Here is a 21,627-nt window from a genome sequence, read left to right as displayed (position 1 = left end):
CCACAACTCAAGATCTTTGAAGCCGTCCTCACCCCTCCATGATGGCCACCATAAGGGGAAGAGTGACAAGCCTCCAATATGCTCAATTGTTCACCTTCCGGGACACATCTTCTAATTACACCATCCGTGCAAATTTTGAACAAGTATGGACCATCCCAATAAAAATCCAAACTATCCCATTTGAGTTTCTTCTTTTGGTTGGAAGAGAGCTCACACGGGACAATTCTGGTCACGATGAAGTTGGCGATGTCCGCGAACCATGGCAAGTCACACGTTGACACAGCAAGAAGTTGCTCGTCGGGGAATGCATCATTTATCTCAGGACCGTTACATGGTCTCCATTCTTCCTCTAACCGGGACAAATGGTCCGCTACTTGGTTCTCGCTTCCCTTCCGGTCCACTATTTCTAAGTCAAATTCTTGAAGGAGTAACACCCACCTCATCAATCTTGCTTTGGAATCCTTTTTGGTCATCAAATATCTAAGGGCGGCATGGTCCGTGTGCACAATTACCTTGGCCCCCATAAGATAGGGCCGAAATTTCTCCATGGCAAATACAATGGCCAATAACTCCTTCTCCGTCACTGTGTAATTTCGTTGAGCTTCATTCATAGTCTTACTTGCATAATACACGGGATGGAACATTTTGTTAACCCGTTGTCCCAACACAGCCCCCACTGCAACATCACTAGCATCACACATTAGTTCAAAGGGCAAACACCAATTAGGTGCAGTTATGATAGGGGTAGTGGTCAACTTGTGTTTTAAGAGTTCAAAGGCCTCCATACACTTTTCATCAAAAACAAACTTGGCATCTTTCTCTAGTAGCTTGCACAATGGATTCACAACCTTCAAGAAGTCTTTGATAAACCGCCGGTAGAACTCGGCGTGTCCAAAAAAACTCCTTACCCCTTTGACAGAAGTAGGGGGAGGAAGCCTCGAAATCACCTCAATTTTCGCCTTATCAACCTCAATCCCGTGTTTTGAAATCTTGTGGCCCAACACTACACCTTCTTCAACCATAAAATGGCATTTTTCCCAATTGAGAACTAGGTTGGTTTCTTCACAACGAGCCAAGACTTTATCCAAATTCACCAAGAATGCATCAAAATAGTCACCAATCACACTAAAGTCATCCATAAAGACCTCCAATATGTCCTCCACCATATCGGTGAAAATAGCCATCATGCATCGTTGGAAGGTCGCCGGAGCATTGCACAATCCGAATGGCATCCGGGAGAAAGCAAATGTTCCATAGGGGCATGTAAAACAGTCTTCTCTTGGTCCTCCGGGGCAATTAAAATTTGATTGTAGCCCGAGTACCCATCCAAGAAACAATAGAATGCTCTCCTCGCAAGACGATCTAGCATTTGGTCGAGGAATGGCAAAGGAAAATGATCCTTGCGGGTCACCTTGTTGAGCTTCCGGTAGTCCATGCAAACTCTCCACCCGGTAATGGTTCGAGTGGGAATAAGCTCATTGTTGTCATTGGGCACCACCGTCATCCCTCCTTTCTTTGGCACACATTGGACCTGACCGGAGAAGTCCAGGAACTGTCAGAGATTGGATAAACCACACCGGCGTCAAGCCATTTGATAACCTCTTTCTTTACCACTTCTTGCATCGCCTCATTGAGTCTTCTTTGATGTTCAAGGGACGGCCTTGCATCCTCCTCCAAGATGATCTTATGCATGCAAAATGCGGGGCTTATTCCCCTAATGCCCGCCAAAGTCCATCCCATTGCCCTTTTCCGCTTTTGAAGCACCTCCAAAGTGGCCTCAACCTGCAAGTTAGTAAGGCAAGAAGAAAGAATAACTGGATGAGTAGAATTAGAGCCCAAAAATTCATACCTGAGGTGTGGAGGAAGTGGCTTCAACTCCAACACCGATGGCTCCTCAATGGATGGTTTAGTTGGTGGAGTTTTGCGGTTCTCAAGATCCAAAGATAACTTCCTAGGCTCATATGAATATGAACCCATACCATGCAATGCATTCACGCACTCCACTCTGCTAGCATCATCTTCTACATCCATGCCAAAAAGTACGGCCTCAAGAGGATCTTCAACATTCATCATGGAACTTGTGTCATCCACTATCACAGAGGTGACAATGTCAACAAGTGAACACACTTCCGTACTATTGGGTTGCCTCATTGATTTGCAAACATGAAATACCACCTTCTCATCTCCCGCTCGGAATGTCAATTCACCTGCTTCAACATCAACCAAAGCCTTCCCCGTACTAGGAAAGGTCTCCCAAGAATAATAGGCACTTCAAAATCCACTTCACAATCCAATATGACAAAGTCGGCCGGCAATATGAATTTGTCCACCCTGACAAGCACATCGTCAATTATACCCAAAGGCCGCTTCATCGACCGGTCCGCCATTTGAAGTCTCATCGAGGTTGGCCTAGGTTGCCCAATTCCCAAAGTCTTGAAGACTGAATACGGCATCAAATTAATGCTAGCCCCCAAATCACAAAGGGCCTTAGCAAACTCCGCACTCCCGATAGTGCAAGGAATAGTAAAAGCTCCTGGGTCTTCAAGTTTCGGGGCCATAGAATGCACTATCGCACTAACTTGGTGTGTCATCTTTATTGTTTCACAATCCATGGAATGCTTCTTTGTGACCAAATCCTTCATGAACTTTGCATAGCCTGGCATTTGTTCAAGTGCCTCCACTAAAGGCACGTTGATTGTAAGGCTTTTCATCATGTCTATGAATTTCTTGAACTGATTGTCATTCTTTTGCTTTGCTAACCGCTGAGGATAAGGTGGAGGTGGTCTAGGCAAGGGTGCCTTGGCTTTTGGCACCACCGGCTCCGGAATATCAATTATGTGCTCCCTAGACGGGTTCACGGCCTCTTGATTTTCCACCTCGGCCTCATCAATATCTATTCTCACTTCCTTATTCACATTTGTCTCAACTACATCTTCAACAATCAAAGGATCCACATCTTCTTGGAGCTCAACATCATCATTCACCACTCGATTTTCATTTGAGGCTTGCACATCACCGCCTCTTCCGCTTGTCGTTGTGACTGCCATCACATGATTATTACCTCCCTTTGGGTTCACTACCGTATCGCTTGGTAGTGCGCCCTTAGGTCGGGTATTCAACGCTTGAGAAATTCGCCCTATTTGCACTTCTAGGTTTCGGATAGATGTGTTGTGTGAAGCCAATTGTGCATCCGAGTCTTGGTTCTTTTTCATCATCTGCTCGAACATCATTTCTATCCGTCCCATATCACTTCCGGAAGAACTAGACCCTTGAGATTGAAAGGGGGGTGGATTGTTTGGTTGTTGGAACATGGGGGGCCTTTGAAAGCCTTGCCCCCTACCACCATTATTCCACCCTCCTTGATTGTTATTGTTGTTGCTCCAATTATCGTTGTTCCCGTTCCAATTGCCTTGATTGTTACCTTGATTACCCCAATTGTTGTTCTGATTGTTGTTGTTCCAGTTGTTACCGCCTTGTTGTTGTTATTGTTATTCCAATTACCGCCACCTTGTTGATTGCCCCAATTGCTTTGGGGACGCCATTGTTGATTTCTTTGATTTCCTCTATTTCCTTGGTAGTTATTGACATATTGGCATTCCTCACTTTGATCATCATAGCACTCATTCGAATAACCACCACCATCATTGTTGTTGTCAAATTGCTCACCATTACCTTGAGGTTGTTGTTGCCCTATTTGCCTCCTTTTCAACATAGAGACACTCTCCATTGCATTGACATGGCGCGGGTTTTGGACTTGTTGCAATTGCGCCTTCGCCAATTGATTCATGGTTGTTGTAAGTTCGGCAATAGCTTGGCCATGATCGTTCAACTCCTTGTGCAAGTGGATGACCGTGGGGTCACCTTGGGGCACATTCGCTCGGCTTTGCCATGCCGAAGACGTGTCGGCCATTTCATCAAGTACATCACATGCCTCTTGATACGAAAGTTTCATAAAGTTCCCTCCGGCCAATTGGTTCACAATGCACTGGTTCGTGGTGTTGATGCCCCGATAAAAGGTTTGTTGTATCATCGCCTCGGTCATGTCGTTATTAGGGCACTCCTTCACCATTGTTCTATATCTTTCCCAAATTTCGTGCAAAGGTTCCGTTGGCATTTGTTTGAAAGCTAGAATCTCATCCCGAAGAGCCGCCATATGACTTGGAGAAAAGAACTTGGCAATAAATTTGTCCGCCAATTCATCCCATGTGTGAATAGAATGATTCGGAAGCCTTTCTAACCAGTCCATCGCTTTACCCCGAAGAGAAAACGGGAAAAGCCTCAATCGCAACACATCCTCTGACACGTTTGTTTTTTTGCTGCCCCAGCATGTATCTACGAACCCCTTCAAGTGCTTGTATGCATTTTGATCGGAGGCGCCCGTAGAATACCCTCTTTGCTCGAGCAAGGTCAACATGACATTTGTGATTTGAAAGTTCCCCGCCCGGATTCGGGGAGGAACAATGGCACTCGCGTACCCTTGATTTGGTAGAACTCTTGGGACTGCTCTTGGCGGTGGCGGAGGAGGGTCTGGAATAGGATTGTTGTCATTTGCGTTGGCATGACGGCCTCTACGTGGAACTTGAGGTGGTTGTACCTCTTTGGGCTCAAGATCATCTACCTCCTCCCCCACATTCACGTTGCCAAGAGGGTCATTTGCATTAAGAGCCATAGTACCTGAATGATCGACACAAACAAAATTAGCAAACAAGAAGGAAAGAGAAGCAAAACACAAAACGAGCTAAACAGATAGTCAACACCGTAAGCTCCCCGGCAACGGTGCCAAAAAGTTGATCGCTGCCGACTCAACACTACACTAAGGTAGGAAGAGCGGGTTGCAACAGCTTTTACCCGAATAGTGGTTCGGGATCGAATTTCCACAGGGAGCTAGTAATGGAGTTGTATTGTCTGTTTAATCTAGAATTGCAGTTGTGCTTCTAATGTCACTTCTAACATCTTTGGTTTTGATTTTTATATCTACTATTATAAGACTAATGTTTGAAGCTAAATTATGCTACGGAGATATTGCTAAGTTGTAATTAATATAGAGAAAGGCACTAGGGTTGTGGCATTACCTAGGTGGCTAACTAACGGGTAGATGCTACTAAGGGTAAATTGATATATTTGGGGCTTATGCTATAACCGTTGCTCAATTGTACCCACTCTCACTCCTCTCGGTAGAGAGAGTGATTTTGCCCAATTGACTCTCTCGAGACCAATTGGGTAGGCCAATTAGACCAAGCAACTAGAGTTCAAGTAGGGTAATTACTCTCTCGAGGTTTAACCCGTTAATTGGTACTACCATTTCTCATGGGTCCATCCCAATTCCTTGTTGGGTCAATTTCGGGGTCATAGACTCTGTTTCTCAAGAAGAGTTAAACCCACCAAGCTAGAATCAGTGTTTGCAACCACCAATCCTTAATTAAAACCTAAAATTAACCCAAATAGCAAACACCCAATATCAGTCTATCCTTAGATGGCAACACCCATCAATTACCCACACTAGGGTTGAGCCACAACCCTAGCTAGTGAATTTAGCTACTCATACTAGATGCAAAAATTAAAGAAATAGATGAAGAAGCAAACATATTAATTGATTACTAAGGAAGAAATACAATATTGAAGGTCAAAAATGCCAAAAATGGCTAAACACAGTGTTCTCACGAGCTCAGCAGCCTCAGCAAAACTAAAACTTAACCTAAAAATGGAGAAAAGATCTATTTATAGTAGCTGGAAAAACTGGACAAAAATACCCCTGCGGGGTCAGCGCGGGCCGCGCAAAAAGGTAGCCCGGCCGCGTTGGCTCTTGAACTCTTGAAATTTAACTCTCTTAAGTTGAGGGACGTGGACCGTACGAAAGTGTAGCGCGCCCGCAGGAGCTCTGGCGCGGACCGCGTATGTGTGACCGCGGCCTCGTGGCTTGCTCTGGTCCCAACTGGCATCTCTCTAAATCTCTTCACGTGGGCCGCATGAAAAAGTGGCGCGGCCGCGTGAGCTGATCGCGGGCTGCATAAATCCAACCGCGCCTGCGTTGTGAGAGCCCTGAATATGCACTTCTCTGAATCTCTTAGTGCGGCCGCGTGCACTTTTGTGCGGTCCGTACTAGGCTCTTTTTTTCCATCATTTTACTTGGCCTTTGATACTTGAGCAGGTTTCACTCCGTTTAGAGCCAATCTTTGACATTTCAGTCACTTTGTCGCTCAAACCTGCAATCAAGCACAACCTGTGAGCATTTTGGATTATTTTGTATCAAATTATACTCAAAGCGTAGGCAAGTAGGGGCATAAAACACGTTAAAATCCTACTTATCACCCTTCTCTTCTCATCTTCGGGGATGTGCACGCTGGCGTGACTCCCTATTCTGTTAGTGTCATGCCTTGAAATAAGAAAGAGGCTCAGACAAGTTACAAAGTTGGATGGCCTTTTGGTTCCCGGTACGTAGCCCCCTCCTCGGCTCGAGTTGTCCGCTCGGGTACACAAGTCTAGAGTAGTATACCCAGGTTTTATACTTAGAATAACTCAGCCTCATGCTGGATCCTTATTAGGAACGTTTGTTTGCATCATGTGCATTTGACTTTGGGGACTCAACACAGGGGTTGGGTCCGTCTAGGACAGGTGGACCCCAGAATCAAAGACCATCCTGATGCATATTTTACGTGCTACTTGTACAATTCTTTGCTTCGGTTTGCATGTTGACCGGTTGCTAGAATAGGGGAGGAATGAGAAAAATAAAATTGAGGTATGAGAGAGTTGATTACCCGTTTTTTGAAAAAACCTGGTTTCCAAAATAAGCGAAACTCTGCCGAAATTTCAAAAAAAAAATAGAGAGAAAAATGGAAAAAGAAGAAAGAATTTGGTTTCAAAAGTTTCATGTCTTTTCTCTATTTTTATTATGTCAAAACTGGTAGAACTACGCGGGTCTGATTCTCACCGGATGTGAGATACGTAGGCAAACCTCATCGGTTCCGGCCCCAACTTTAAAAACTACAAAAACTTACTTTACTTCTTCTTTAGTAAAGTTTTACTTTGTAGTACCCAACTTTAAAACTAACTAAAAAAAAAAAAAAAAAAAAAAAAAAAAATTTNTTAACGGGTAAATGCTACTAATGGTAAATTGACATATTTGGGGCTTATGCTATAACCGTTGCTCAATTGTACCCACTCTCACTCCTCTTGGTAGAGAGAGTGATTTTGCCCAATTGACTCTCTCGAGACTAATTGGGTAGGCCAATTAGGCCAAGCAACTAGGGTTCAAGTAGGGTAATTACTCTCCCGAGGTTTAACCCGTTAATTGGGACTACCATTTCTCATGGGTCCATCCCAATTCCTTGTTGGGTCAATTTTGGGGTCATAGACTCTCTTTCTCAAGAAGAGTTAAACCCACCAAGCTAGAATCAGTGTTTGCAACCACCAATCCTTAGTTAAAACCTAAAATTAACCCAAATAGCAAACACCCAACATCAATCTATCCTTACATGGCAACACCCATCAATTACCCACATTAGGGTTGAGCCACAACCCTAGCTAATGGGTTTAGCTAGACATAATTAAAGAAGAAACAGAAGAATTAGAAGAAGAACTAAACATAATAATTAATTACTGATAAGAAACGACAAGAATCTATTGAGAAATTAATGCTAAAATGCCAAAATAGGCTAAAACTTCAGTTCTCACGAGCGCAGCTCGATATCTCGTACAAAACTTAACCTAAAAATGGGAAAAAGATCTATTTATAGTGGCTGGAAAAACTGGACAAAAATACCCCTGCGGGGTCAGCGTGGCCGCTGGCTCTTGAACTCTTGAATTTTAACTCTCTGAAGTTGAGGGACGCGGACCGCACGAAAGTGTAGCGCGGCCGCGGGAGCTCTGGCGCGGACCGCGTAAGTGTGATCGTGGCCGCGTGGCTTGTACTGGTCCCAACTTGCATCTCTCTGAATCTCTCCAGCGCGGGCCGCATGATAAGGTGGCGCGGCCGCGTGAGCTGAACGCGGGCCGCATAAATCCAACCACGGCCGCATGGTGAAAGTCCTGAATTTACACTTCACTGAATCTCCTAGTGCGGCCGCGTGCACTTTTGTGCGGTCCGCACTAGGCTCTTTTTCCATCACTTTACTTGGCCTTTGATGCTTGAGCAGGTTTCACTCCGTTTTGAGCCGATCTTTGATATTTCAGTCACTTTGTTGGTCAAACCTACAATCAAGCACAACCTGTGAGCATTTTGGGATTATTTTGTATCAAATTATACTCAAAGCATAGGCAAGTAGGGGATTAAAACACGTTAAAATCCTACTTATCACATGTCTCCTGGATTTCTTTGAACATTGAATTGCAACTAACAATTGCCTTTGCTGATATAGACAATGGTACGATCTAGGGGACGAGGTGATACTTCTAAAGGGAAGGTTGAACCTTCTCGGGGACGAGGCAAGAGGGCCTTACCTCTTGTCCAACAAAAGTAAATTAGAAAGAAGACAACAGTAGGGAGAGGGAGAGGTACAGACCTCTCCGAGACGAGCTCCTATGTCTCGTCTGGGGAAGCATCAGAGGGTAACTCAGCCTCTGTTCAGGAGCAGCCGGCCGTACAGTCAAGGCCACAAGGGAGATACCAACTCAGGGACGATCCATCCTCATCTCATAGCACTTCCAAGGGATCCGAGAGTGCTAGTCAGGCTTCTAAGCCATCAGATACACCAGTCCCTGAGGCACAGGATACACCAGTTCAGGATATCCCCGATGATGGTGGGGGGAGATGCTACGGCTGCCGGTCTTGAAAGATTGAAGAAGAAAGAAGTTTTGGAGGACCGTTTTGTTAGCCTATCCGCCTTCACCAGCTTCCGTGTGTGGTAGACAGTAAGGTCACTAACTCTTTAGCGACAATTTTTGATGACGGATTTGGAGAGGTACAACCCAGCAGTGTTAAGACAGTTCAGGGAACGCAAGGGGTAGACGTGGTTCACTCACAGTGTAGTGGATGCCAAAGAGTACCTTGTCCGTGAATTCCACACCAATGTGTAATATATCAAAAAGGGGACAAAGGTAACCAAAGTGCGTAACCTTAAAGTGAGATTTGATTAGCATACACTCAACACATACTTGGGCTTCGAAGATGTTGAGCCGAAGGAATATTTGGAGAAGTATGCACTGGGAGATGCAGCCCAACTTTGGTTAACGGAGATTCTAGCAGCACCAGGGCCACCACCTCCATGGATTGCCGATGGGGTTCCTATCCACCGAAACACTCTGAGTTTCAAAGCGAAGGGGTGGCAAACCTTTGTCTACAGCAGACTGTACCTGATCCAGAATAAGACTTACCTTCCGATTCCTCGGGCAGTTCTAGTTGCTTCTATTATGGCCGGTTACCATATCGATGTGGGTTCCGTGATGCCGGCCAACATCTCAGTGATTGCTCAGCAAGATGACTCGCCTACCCGTATCCCAACACTATTACAGAATATCTCACCGATGCATGGGTAGAGCTGAGGGATTATGATACAAAGGTAAAGCCGAAAAAGCCTTCTTCTTGGTACTCACTAATGGATGCGAATAGCCCAAAAAGAAAAGGTCATCCTTCTACCATCATAGGCTAGTCTGATGAGCCAGTTGTGGTAGTTATTGAGACAGTTGGTGTTCCATCCACCTCGGCCGAGCCTTCCTCCAATGCCGCAGCTATGCCTTCACCATCATCTACAACCCCTACTGCAGCTCCTGCCACAGGTCCCACCTCGGCTGTGAAGCCAGTACCTATGCCTATTGTCCTACTCTCTGCGCTGTGAGTCTTCCATACATTGGTGAGTCTCAACAACTGGATGCAGACAGCTACTGTAAAGCTGTCTGAGTTGTCCAGTACTGTTGCAGCACAGTCTACTGCTCAGACACCTCAGCTTCCCCCGACCATTGAAGAGACACTGAAGAAGCTTCTAGATAACCAGAAGACAATCATGAATACCTTGGTATAGCACGGGTCAGCGATTGAAGAGCTGGGAAAGGAAGTAAAGAAGATGAGGAAGTCCCAAGCTAACAAGAAGTCAGTGGATAAGCTCGGGAAAGAGGTGAACGGAATTGCTACAGCCGGAGACCTTCCATTTGACATGTTACTTGACCCGCACCATCCCGACCCAGATCCATCTACACCAGTGGCACCATCTGGCAAGTCTAAAGAGCCACCCCTTGCTGCCAATACCACTGAGGCAGTGCATCGTATGTTCGACAATCCAGTCACACCTAGAGTCGAGGATGATGAGATCCAGTTGGCTGAGGCAGAGGGCGAGGACATTGCTGGGGACACAGAGATGTCCAATGAGCCATGGGGAGCTTTCTTCACTCTTTCCTCTTTTACTCTTATTTTGCTAAGCATTGGGGACAATGCTTATTTTTATTCGGGGAGGGGGGTTGGAGTTTATTTGACACCTTTGTTACATTCTGAGACAATTGGCCTATAATAACTTGATAATATTGTCTTTTCTCTTATTTGTATGTATATATTTTCTCTCTCTTATTTGTATGTATATATTTTCTCTCTCTTACTATGTATATTCATTCTATGTTTAGTAGTTTTGCTCATTAGCTTCTTTATCTTTGTTTTTGCTTATTAACTTTTTTTTTATGTTTTACTAGCATAGTAGTTCTTGTTTTGTTTAGTAGTTTCTTTTTATGTCTTAGTAGATAATAAGCCTTTGGTTTTCTTAATGCCACGGTTCTTTCCAAAGGTAATTTTTGTGTGAACCGGTGACTCGTCCCAACGATGGATGGCGTGACAACCTTTTTAAGGGAATGAGTCCGCTTTTGTGTTTTAGGTAATAATAGTAATAGTAATGAATAAAAATACCTAGTTAAGTCATGCTCGAAGAGTCAACCATGCTTCAATTGGCACCAACACACTTAACTACGTGCTTATGGTTAGAGATATGGTTTTTGAAAGAAATAGCTCTAGTTAGTAACTTTGTGACTCTTGTGTTGACTTTGGCAATTATCGAGTGGTTTAATTGGACAATAATGATCTTTAAACTTGAATGTGGTCGTTGTGGGCCCTTGACTCTATCCTCTTTTACAATCTGGTTGCATGAGGGGTGAGATAAATTGTTGCTAGTCCAAGTATCTGTGCGAAGGACTAGAACTTGCCCCAAATGTGTTTCAAGGTGAAATCCTAAGTTTTGCTTGGTTTGAGAAGTGATTGTAGGCTCTCCTTGGCCCGTTTGAATTTTCTATTGACGACCAATGGCATTATCCCAAGTCAACCCCTTTGAGCCTCTAGCCTTTCTCATTTGATAACTATGTTACAAACTTTTACCCGTTTTGTCGTTGACCCTCTCTTGGCACCCGATCTTTCTTTAACACTCTTGTAAAACAAATGGCTTAAAATGTAAGATAGGGGGAGAGATGAGGAACTTGAAAAAGGTATCAAGCCACAAAAAGAGAAAAGAAATGATCTCTATGAGAAGAGAAGGCAAGAAAAAGAAAAGAACAAAAAGAAAATGCAAAAAGTGAATAAGTGGAAGGGTTGACTGGATAGAAAAAGAGGTAATGGTCCCAAGCATTGAGAAATCAAAAAGGGAGAAAAAGAATAAAATGAACAAGAAAGAGTGATGCTAAGTCTCTCTAGTCCCCAATGAAAAGAAAGTGCCTCTATGAACTGGCAAAGTGTGAGCCGAGAAACAAAAGATGGAGTGCTTAAGGAAAGGCGTAACCATTTACCCATACACTATCCTACCCTAACCCAAAATCCTTCATTATATCCCAAAAGAAGTCCTACTTGATTTTAAATCGAGTGAGCTTACATTAGTGGCGATCAATATGAGGGGCAAGCCTATGGTACTTGAAACCGTACTTGTGACATTCTCTTGAGAGAGATGAGTGAACCTTTCATAAATCTTTGGATTGAGTGCTAAATTTCTTAAGTGAGCTTGGCAAATGAAAAGTAGAGGAGGAAGTGTTTAGAGTCCACCATGGCCTACATGATAGATCAAGAGTCCTTAATGAGTAAAGTCAATTCTTGAATCTCAAATGTCACAATAGAACTATATGTACATGAATGCTTAACGTGTCCCCTTGTTGATAATGCATGAGTAGTGTGGGTAATTGTTGGTCCCAACTGATGCGTGAATGGCTCACCTTTGACTCACGGGAATGACCCTTAACTTTTGGAGGTGGGAAATAATTTATTTGCTTGAGGAGAAGCAAAAACTTATGTTTGGGGGAGTTGATAAGTGGGGATTTTGACTGCTTATTAGCACCTTTTAGCTTTTGTTTTAGTCCGAGAGTATTAAATTATGTTCCCGAAACTAATAAATTGTGCAAATTGCAGGAATGATGGAAGTTTAGTCTCTCAAGATGAAATCCGACTAAAAAATGAGTGTTATGAAGCACAAGGAAATAAAGGGCATAGAAGCAAAAATGTGCGGTCCACAGAAGGAATTCTGTGGCCGCGGACCAAGAAGCAAAACCCAACAGGATTTTCAGCAATGTGCGGACCACCGCACATGAATTGTGCGGCCGCAGAACTGGGCTTTCACTGACAAAGATTCAAAGTTCAGAGAGTATGCAAAAAGACCAAGTCCTGAAGCCTTTGTGAAGTGCAGATCGCACAAGAATTGTATGGCTGCAGAAGTTGCCTCGCGGCCGCAGTACAGAAATGTGCGGCCGCAGAACTTCTCCTTCCTACCAACTGAAGAAATCTGCGGACCGCACATGGAATTGTACGTCCGCAGAACCTCCCGAGGGGCATTTTTATCCGTGATTTTTGGCAATGTATAAATAGACGAGTTTCACAAATTCAGGTCAAGTTTGAACATAAAAAGATGTTATAGCCGTTTCTTTTTACTACTTTAGGAAGTTTTACATTATTTTGGTATTTTAATATTAGATTTCATCATTTTAATCTTCCATTATGAGTTTAATTAGCTTTTTATCTATAATTTCTGCAATTTCCATTATGAGTACCTAGATTTTTCACTAGGGTTGTGACCCAATCCTATTGTGTAAGCCTTATGGGTATTTAATTTAGTGATTGTTTATGATTGGGTGTTGATTATTTAGCCTAGTTCATCCTTCAATTTTAAAATTAATGGTTGCAAACATTGGTTCATATTGACTTAGTCTTTACTTGAGAAATAGGGACCTAGTCTGGATAATTTAGCTAACAAGGAATTGGGTTACTTCAGAGATTGATTAACCTAATTAAAGGGTTCAAAACTAGAGACAGTAAGAACCCGACTTGAGCTCTTATCAACTGTTTTGGTTGATACCCATTTGGACTTGAGAAAGCCAAATTGGGCAAAATCACTCTCTGACCGAGAGGTATTGAGTAGGTAATGTAGAGTTTTGAGCTATAATACACCCCTATCAACAAAACAAACATTAACGTGTTTATCCCATTAGGAAAACACCTAGATTATGGTCACAGCCCTAGGCCTTTAACCCATTCGGAAAAACCTCAAAAACATTTATCTCTAATCTATTCTCTTTAACTTGCATTCATTAGAGTAACTGTAGAAGTAGAAAACAAGACCTTGTTGTGGAAGTGCAATCTTAGATAACCCATTTGCTTGAAGTTAAGCCAGAACTGACGATTGGCTTTGTCGTCCATCTTCACCACCAAACATTTGCCCCATCGGCGATGAAGGTTCAGCATCATCCCACCTATAAAATCCAGGGGCGAATGGATGTATCAAGTGTCGTAGCATTAGCTCGACTCCGGCCAGCTTGGCAAATTTGGTCAGCATCTTAATCACCTTGTAGACATTTGGTGCAAGCTGAGTCAGGCAGACACTGTAATGAAGAAAAAATTCCTCCACAAGAAGGAGGAGGGGGAAAGAATAGACAATAAGGGAGGGATAGGCATAAAGAGCGTAGTACCCAGGACAATGGACCTGTACTGTGTCCTCCTCAGCCGGGATCAGCTCAACATGGTTTGGAAGGATGAATTTGGCCTTAAGTTCCGCCAATTCCTTAGGCGTCATCATTGATTTAAAAACTCCAGGCGTGGCATCCGGTACTTTGGTAAGGTCGAACCTGGATTTGGGATTATGCGGGATTATTTCCTCCACCGACAGGAAGGCTTCATCCTCAACAATAGCGGAAGCGCTCTCCCTATGGGAGGGAAACACTGCCAAGGGAGTAACACGACACCCCTCACCAGTATCAGAAGCTATGTTAGACATGATTCAACGTAGTAGAGTAGAGTAACAAACAAGAGGGAATGAAGAACAATATAGGTCAACGAAACAGAGAAAAGAAATCGGAGAAGAAGAGAGCAAGAGAAAGGTATGGTGTTTCGAAAAGTTAAGAGGGTTTAAACTTCAAAATCAGGTTCAAGGATCTCTATTTATAAAAGTCATGGCACCAAAACCGAAATGGTTCATCATGATTGGCACCGTAACCGAAGCGACAGTTCTAATCAAAGGTCACACACTGCCACGCTCCGATCTTAGGGAGCACGACCGGCGCTCAACAGGGTTACCCCGGTCGAGCAAGCCTGCACAATGTCGTCTACCCAACTCACCCATGAATAAAGAGAAGAATACATTTCATTAATTAGACAGAGGTCATGTGAGTAACATCATTTCATTTCATTAATTACATCATTAACAAGTTTCCAAAACAGTACGCTATATATTTGTAGTTAAAGTGGAACAGATGATACAATTACAACAAGTTTAATTCAACCTTCCCAAAACAAGATACAATCCATACTATGTCTACGGGGCCCCTAATAGAACTAAAAAAGTACTAAGACAATGCCGGTAACAAGGCCCCGACTATACCTCAAAATGCTATGAACCAAAGACAAGAGATACAGGACCCCGAAGTAAAGTGGGGCTCACCAAGTCAGGTGAATAGAGAGAGTGTGCTACTATCACGGATCGACACCAACTGCTATGAAACCGCCTACATCCATTAAAGATGCAGCGCCCCAAGCAAAAGGGACATTTGTACTTATGGAATAGTACTAGTATGTAAAGCTAAACACTTTCTCAATAAAACGAGTAACAATAAACGAAGAACGAAACATGAAATCTATAAGAGACTCAAATAGTAACAAAGTGTCATATTAGGGGAAAGATAAATTTCAAGAAAGTTCGATATTTTAAGTTAGGAGACCTTTAGCACGGATATACCACCGTATTTTAGCACGGAGTCTGATCTCTGCCCGATCGCTAAGCCATCTCACCCCGAGACATCCACTCACAATACCACCATGTGCGCGGCACGGCGTTCGATCTCCGCCCGATTGGCTAAGCCGTCTCACCATAATGCCATGTGGGTCGACATCACATCTTGCTAGCAATAATCTCATCCCATTCAAGGGGAAACATCTCAACACATCAATATCATCCCATGTAAGGGGAAACAACCTCATTATATTAACAAGGGGTTTTACCCCTCAATCACTCCTACACCGGCACGTGTAGTTTTGGGGCTAGGTTATTTTGACCTACCCTTCCTCGGTGAATAAACGATACTCCCAAGGCATTTATTAATAAAAGGATTTACCACACATCTCATATTCTTTTACATGTCGTTCATTTCATTGGCACCATTGGCCGCGATGCAATACAATTCTTGGCACGAGGTCGCACATCATATTTCATGCTCCGTTCTTTCACTTTCGAATACCATTGTGGACAATCGACAACAAGGCCTTTCAAATCAAGCTTTAAACACATATTTGAGAAATTTAGGGTCTTAGGCGCATGTGATTTCTTACATAATTTGACATGATAACCTTCATTAGGAACACAAATTATAACACAGTACCACACAGCCCATACTTAAACCACATTCTCAAACGGTAACTCAACATAACAAGAATCTTTGGAGTACATATTGAACGCATATTCATCTTGACACACGGCTTCTTCGAAATAATCAATTTATAATAAGCACCACGGAACTTACAAGGATATTGTGTGGTTCAATTCTAAGAGAAGAGTTTAGCCAACATACATCGCCTTGAACTTTTAAATTACTACGATGTTCCGGAATACTTACCCACTTCGATCTATTTAGAAATATAGTAAAACTGAACACAAATTAGGAAGGAGTTCATAGTTCCAGCTCACTTGAGTTTTTTATCAAACACTATGTGTGCATTAAGGTTTCAAGGTCCTCCTATGATGGATGCTTTCACCCCACTACCCAAAGTTTACTCAAAAGAGCTCAACAATCTTCCCACTTCCCTTGATGGTACATGCATGTAAAATAAACAACTCCCACACCCAAGAATTTGTTTGGCTTGTTACCTATTTTAAGTTAAAATCACAAAATTGAGGGCTATGGAGTAGAACCTTACCTCTAGGATGAAGACCTAGTGAATTCTTCTTGCAAATTCTTCAACTTTGAGCAAGAATTGATGGATGATGAGCTTAGGGACTCCCCCTCTCACTCTAAGGCACTCCCTCTCTCTAAAAATATAAGTTTTACCCTTCTAAAATGATCCCTAAGGCTGTTTTATAAGAATGAGGTCGGGATCAAAAATTAGAAAAAATGAAGCCTCGATGCAAATCTGCAGTCGCATATGCGACCGCATAAAGCTTGTGCGGTCCGCAAAATGGGCCACATAATGGCCTTCCGGAACTGGCCATTTTCTGCTTCACTGTGCGACTGGTCTGCCGTCCGCAGACCTGTTCTGCGATCGCGTAATGCGCCGCAGAACATCCCTTTGGAAATTTATATGCTGGATTTGCGATAGATTGTGCGGTCCGCAAAATGACTATGCAGCCGCATAATGGATCACATATTGGTCCTAAAATTTAGCTCAGGTTTCTATTTCACTCCGCGGCAGATATGCGGTCCGCAGATCAGTTATGCGATCGCAGAATTGGCCGCAAAAACGCCCTGCACTTCCAAAAATTTTCTTCAACTCACCAACACACTGTTCGGCCTAAAAAGTCCGCGCATCTCTACAATCATTAACACATAAGTCCACCTCAGCACCACGGTACCCCGGGTTTTGGATAGAATTTTACGGGGCCTTACACACACGAAGCGAAGCAACGCATCGGGAATATGCGTCATAATGACGCATGACATCATGACATCATCCTAACCCCTGGACAACATAGCTCCAGCAAATCACCCAGGAAATTCGAAGCATTTGAAATGTGCGGCCCACAGAGGGCCACGTCGCCTGCTCGCCGCAACAACCACGACCTGTGTAGTCCGCTTGATTAGCTCGACCACCAACAACATGATCCGCTCATCGAACCCGCCCGTGAAGTCGGCCTCAATAAGCTGAGGGATTAACTGTATGGGTCAAAATCGTATCTCTAGAATATTTAAGTCAAGATGGCATTAGTGAAACATTCCCAAGCCGCCACGTGTCGAAGTGATCTAAGAAACAATGAAGGTCGTGGTCGAAGATTCAGCAAGGACTGAAGTCGAGGAGTCATCAAGGATCGAGGCCAAGGTCGAATACCCTTGACAGAGTTATAACGGCTAGTTTCGAGATAGGACATTAAAGAGAATATTCTAGTGGATGTTCTCTGCACTTGTACTATTAGGGTTTCTAGGAACATGTTCCATATAAATAGAAAGAGACACAATGATTGTCGATCACTATTTAATGCAACATTACTTCTATTTGGGTTCTTAAATATTGTCATTATCGTGCACCGTCATAACTTTCGGAATAGATCTATGTGCTATTTATCATATTACCAAGAATTTTGTCTTTAGGATATTATTATTAATCAAGATTAATCCTTATTTGTATAAATTTAATTAGTTGAACCAAGATATATATTTTGTCAAACAGTAGGCTCATCATAGGTTTAGTGTTTGATTACTTAAACAATATTTTTCAAGAAAAATATTTTCCATCAAAGGGGGATGATTTCCCTCATTTATGGACGAAAATCTTTTTTCTTACTACTAACTTAAGTTTTAACTTCATATTACTTGCTCCAACTAACAGTACTTAAAGATGTAGCTCAAAAGTTCATTAAAAACACTCTCCGCTATGTTAATATTATCATTTGTCTTAGTGTATATGCTTTTCAAAAAATATTTTTTGACTCATCAACCAAATATGAGAAAATGTCTCTATAAAACACGTTATGAAAGCGACTTTTTTTGTACCAAACGCTCAGAGAACAGTATAATTAAATGTGGTGTTGAGGATTTGAAGTTGCTACAGACTGAGCAGGAGCACGGGCAAAACTCAAAGCCGTTATTTTGAATCACCTTATGTATGTCACTGCTTGGCAGGTATTTTTCTAATGGCTTTACTTATCTATTAATCGAGTTTAGATTTTTTTTTTAAAAATTTACTGGTACAAATAGAGAGACTTGCGATCAGTGGTGATCTACCATCTCATCAGATGAATTAAGTCAATCACTTTGCTAGATTATATTGAACACGTCATAAAATTTGCTTACTAACCCCAAAAAAACCACACTAAATACAAACTAATACTGTAGTAGTTACGAGTGAAAGACAATATTGCTTCCACTGATAAGGAAGAGGGCGTATCTGATTTTCTGTGAACCAACTGGTTTTATTTTAGTCAGCTTTTCAAAGGTGTAGAAATGACAAAAGGTAAACAAGGATTCAAAATATTAATACATAGTTCTTGATCCTTTAAGCATTTCAGGAAACTTAACTACTCTCAAAAAGTAAATAATAGTCTCAACCATTTCTGTTGAGCTGTTAAAAACTTCTCAAGACATGATGAAACAAGAAGATATATTAAATGAAAAGATTCACCAAATGGGTATTACAATATTTTGGTACAGTATAGCAAAGGGTTGTAATGTATTAACCACACTTGTTGCAAAGGTAACAAATGCTAAGCAGCCCTTGCATTAAGCATTTAGCCTCAAGAAAGGACCATCTGAGAACTGTAAAAATGGGTTAGATGTGAAGAACGGATCTTGCACAGATAAGAATTAGAAGTACATAAAGCTTCGGTCCTTTTCTCAGGGGCAGATGTAGCCCTATACCAATGGGGTCAATTGAACCCATAACTTTCGACGCAGAGCATAAATTTATGTGCAAAAGTTCACTAAAATCGCAACAAATTGTAGATATGAACTCATAACTTTAAGGATATAATGAGTTCGATACTAAGAACCTTAAAGGTTGAATCCATAGAGTTTACATCGTGGATCCGCCTCTGCTTTTTCTAATCTATTCAGCATGCAAGTGCATCCGTAGAACCCTTCAGTTTCTACTAGGAGGACCATATCTGCAGAAGATGGAAGTCATTTCCCGAAGATATATAAACTTACGCTTGCAATAGCTTTAAGGAATCAACTTGTTGGAAGCAAATGAAACTTAATCCACAAGGCGCTCCCAGACGTCGATATTGCCAGGTCACATGAGTTTGTAAGCTTCGGCGCTTAAAAGGACCATATGTTCCCAATCAAAATTCAGGACAAGGTCAATTACCAGAAGTCACTACAGAAACATTCCCCACCAACAAAGTATTGAAACCAGTTGTGACTATTGACAACAATATCACCCATAAAAAGCCCTCGAGGCAATTTATATTGCAACATTACCTTCGCAAGGTGCATACCTTGACTGTGCATATGAGAACCATGCTATATTATTTAGAACAAAGAATTCGATTGGCAGGTTCTCAGTACGAAGTGAGAACTGCTAATTTTTCCGTTCCTTGAGTGGCAATACCTTTTGTTTTGTCTACATAACCATCCATCTTGAACCTACATAGAGTATCCTTTAGCATCAGTTGTTTCCCACTGAAAACTAGTGCTAGCGAATGCGTCCATCGACCTCTATGGAACTGAGCCCAGGAACTTTCTTTACCCTCTTTGTCTCCATAAGGTTTCTGACGTGCCTAGCATCTTTCCACCGACCCATCTTAGCGTAGACATTGGAGAGAAGAACATAAGCTGCACTATTCGTGGGATCTAGCTCTATTATTTTGTTGAGTGCAACTTCACATGTTTCAATATCTCCACATATCCTGGCTCCACTGAGAAGAGCTCCCCAAATAAGCACATCTGGCTCCATAGGCATTGTATTCACAAGATTCCATGCCTCATTAATCAAACCAGCTTTTCCATAAAGGTCAATCATACAACCATAATGCTGAACCAAAGGAGAAATACCAAACTCCTTACTCATCCTCTCAAACATTTCTTTCCCTTGGCTCACCAATCCTCCATGTACACAAGCAGAAAGTACACCTAAGAACGTGACGTCATCAGGCCTTACACCGTTATCAACCATATTTGAGAACAAACAGAGACAATCTTCCCAGTGACCATGCATCGCGAGGCCTGAGATCATTGCACTCCAAGCCATTAAATCTTTTTTTGGACCCAAATTTTCGAAAACTAATCTTGCCCTGACGATACTCCCACATTTAGCATACATTTCAATCAAAGAAGTTCCAAGTACAACATTAATATCCATCCCAAGTTTGTATACGTAAGCATGAGCCCATTTCCCATGTTCAAGTGAACCCAACTGCTCACATGCTGCAAGCAAAATAGACATGGTGTACTCGTTAGGCGTAACTTTATTTTCCTCTTGCATCTGACTAAACAACACCAATGCTTCTTCACACTGACCCCACCTCACGTAACCATCCAACATACTACTCCAAGATATGACATTTCTACTTGGCATTCCATCAAACAATTCGCGCGCAACGCTTAGCAAACCAGCTTTGACATTCGCATTGATTATGGAATTCCACGACGGTAAATCCGGTTGAGGCATTTCATCAAACACTCTTCGGGCAGAACCCACATTGCCGCAATTGGTATACATACTAATTAGCGAAGTTTGGACAAATGGGTCGAATGAGAAACCAAAAAGAATAGCTTGTGAGTGAATTGATCGCCCCAATTGGAGATGTGAAGGAGAATGGACAGACTGGAGAAGAAAAGGGAAGGTGTAAAAATCAAGTTGGACGCCATAGAAGCGCATTCGGAGGAAGATGGAGAGTGGGGTATGGGCGGGGCTGGTAAGTGGATGAGTTCGTTGGACATGAGCTCTGATCAGACTATTCCAAACGAAAGAGTCAACAGTTGGATGTGAAAGATTGAGAGAAGGGTGCGTTAAAGATATGAGCTTTCTTGTCAACAACTTCATTTGGATTTTGGTACATTCCGTGGCGGGAAGGACAGTTAAAAAAGACTTCAATGCTCAACGGCACAACAATAATTATTAGAGCTTTCATAGCAATATGTAAAGCAGAGTACTATAGTAATAAGGAGCGTATTATTTGTTGTAATTGATTATATTGCATTGATAGTACTACATTGTATGTAACTTAAATATTATTTCGAGAGTTTTGATTTTATGTACAAATCTAGTCAATTATAATGTTACTAAGATCTAATTGGTAACTCGATAAAAATAGTAATTAACTTACTATAATGAACTAAAATATATTGATCCTGCAAAAAAAAGAAACACTATGTTATCAATATGTACTCTTCCTTATTTTGGATAGCAGACTCCGTAATCTTAGTATGTTCACAAATCCTGCTATCTACAAGATGTTCTCTGTTCTCTTCGCGGATAACTAAGAAGTCAGTGGTTATGAAATCATAATGATCAGCATCAAATGAAAGTGTGTGTGTGTGGTGGGGGGGGGGGGGGGGGGGGGTTTCGAGGTATTCGTAATTAAACTACTAACGTTGTAGGTAACATAG

The 21,627-nt window shown here is 42.3% G+C and overlaps 1 protein-coding gene across 1 annotated transcript; it reads right to left on the bottom strand.

Moving 5' to 3' along the window:
- Positions 1-18,711: 18,711 nt before the first annotated feature.
- On the bottom strand, positions 18,712-21,226 carry LOC109205497 (pentatricopeptide repeat-containing protein At3g62890). Its single transcript, XM_019368212.1, has one exon. The coding sequence runs from the start codon at positions 21,059-21,061 to the stop codon at positions 19,712-19,714; it is 1,350 nt and encodes a 449-aa protein (XP_019223757.1). The 5' UTR covers positions 21,062-21,226; the 3' UTR covers positions 18,712-19,711.
- Positions 21,227-21,627: the final 401 nt, after the last annotated feature.

Source organism: Nicotiana attenuata, unplaced genomic scaffold (assembly GCF_001879085.1).
Source record: "Nicotiana attenuata strain UT unplaced genomic scaffold, NIATTr2, whole genome shotgun sequence".
Lineage (NCBI taxonomy): Eukaryota > Viridiplantae > Streptophyta > Magnoliopsida > Solanales > Solanaceae > Nicotiana > Nicotiana attenuata.
The sequence above is the reverse complement of the archived record's forward strand: the minus strand, read 5'-3'. Positions and strand labels throughout refer to the sequence as shown.

Bases quoted from the DNA above. Each gene is read 5' to 3' on its own strand.
- LOC109205497 (XM_019368212.1), bottom strand. From the start codon at position 21,061: ATGAAGTTGTTGACAAGAAAGCTCATATCTTTAACGCACCCTTCTCTC.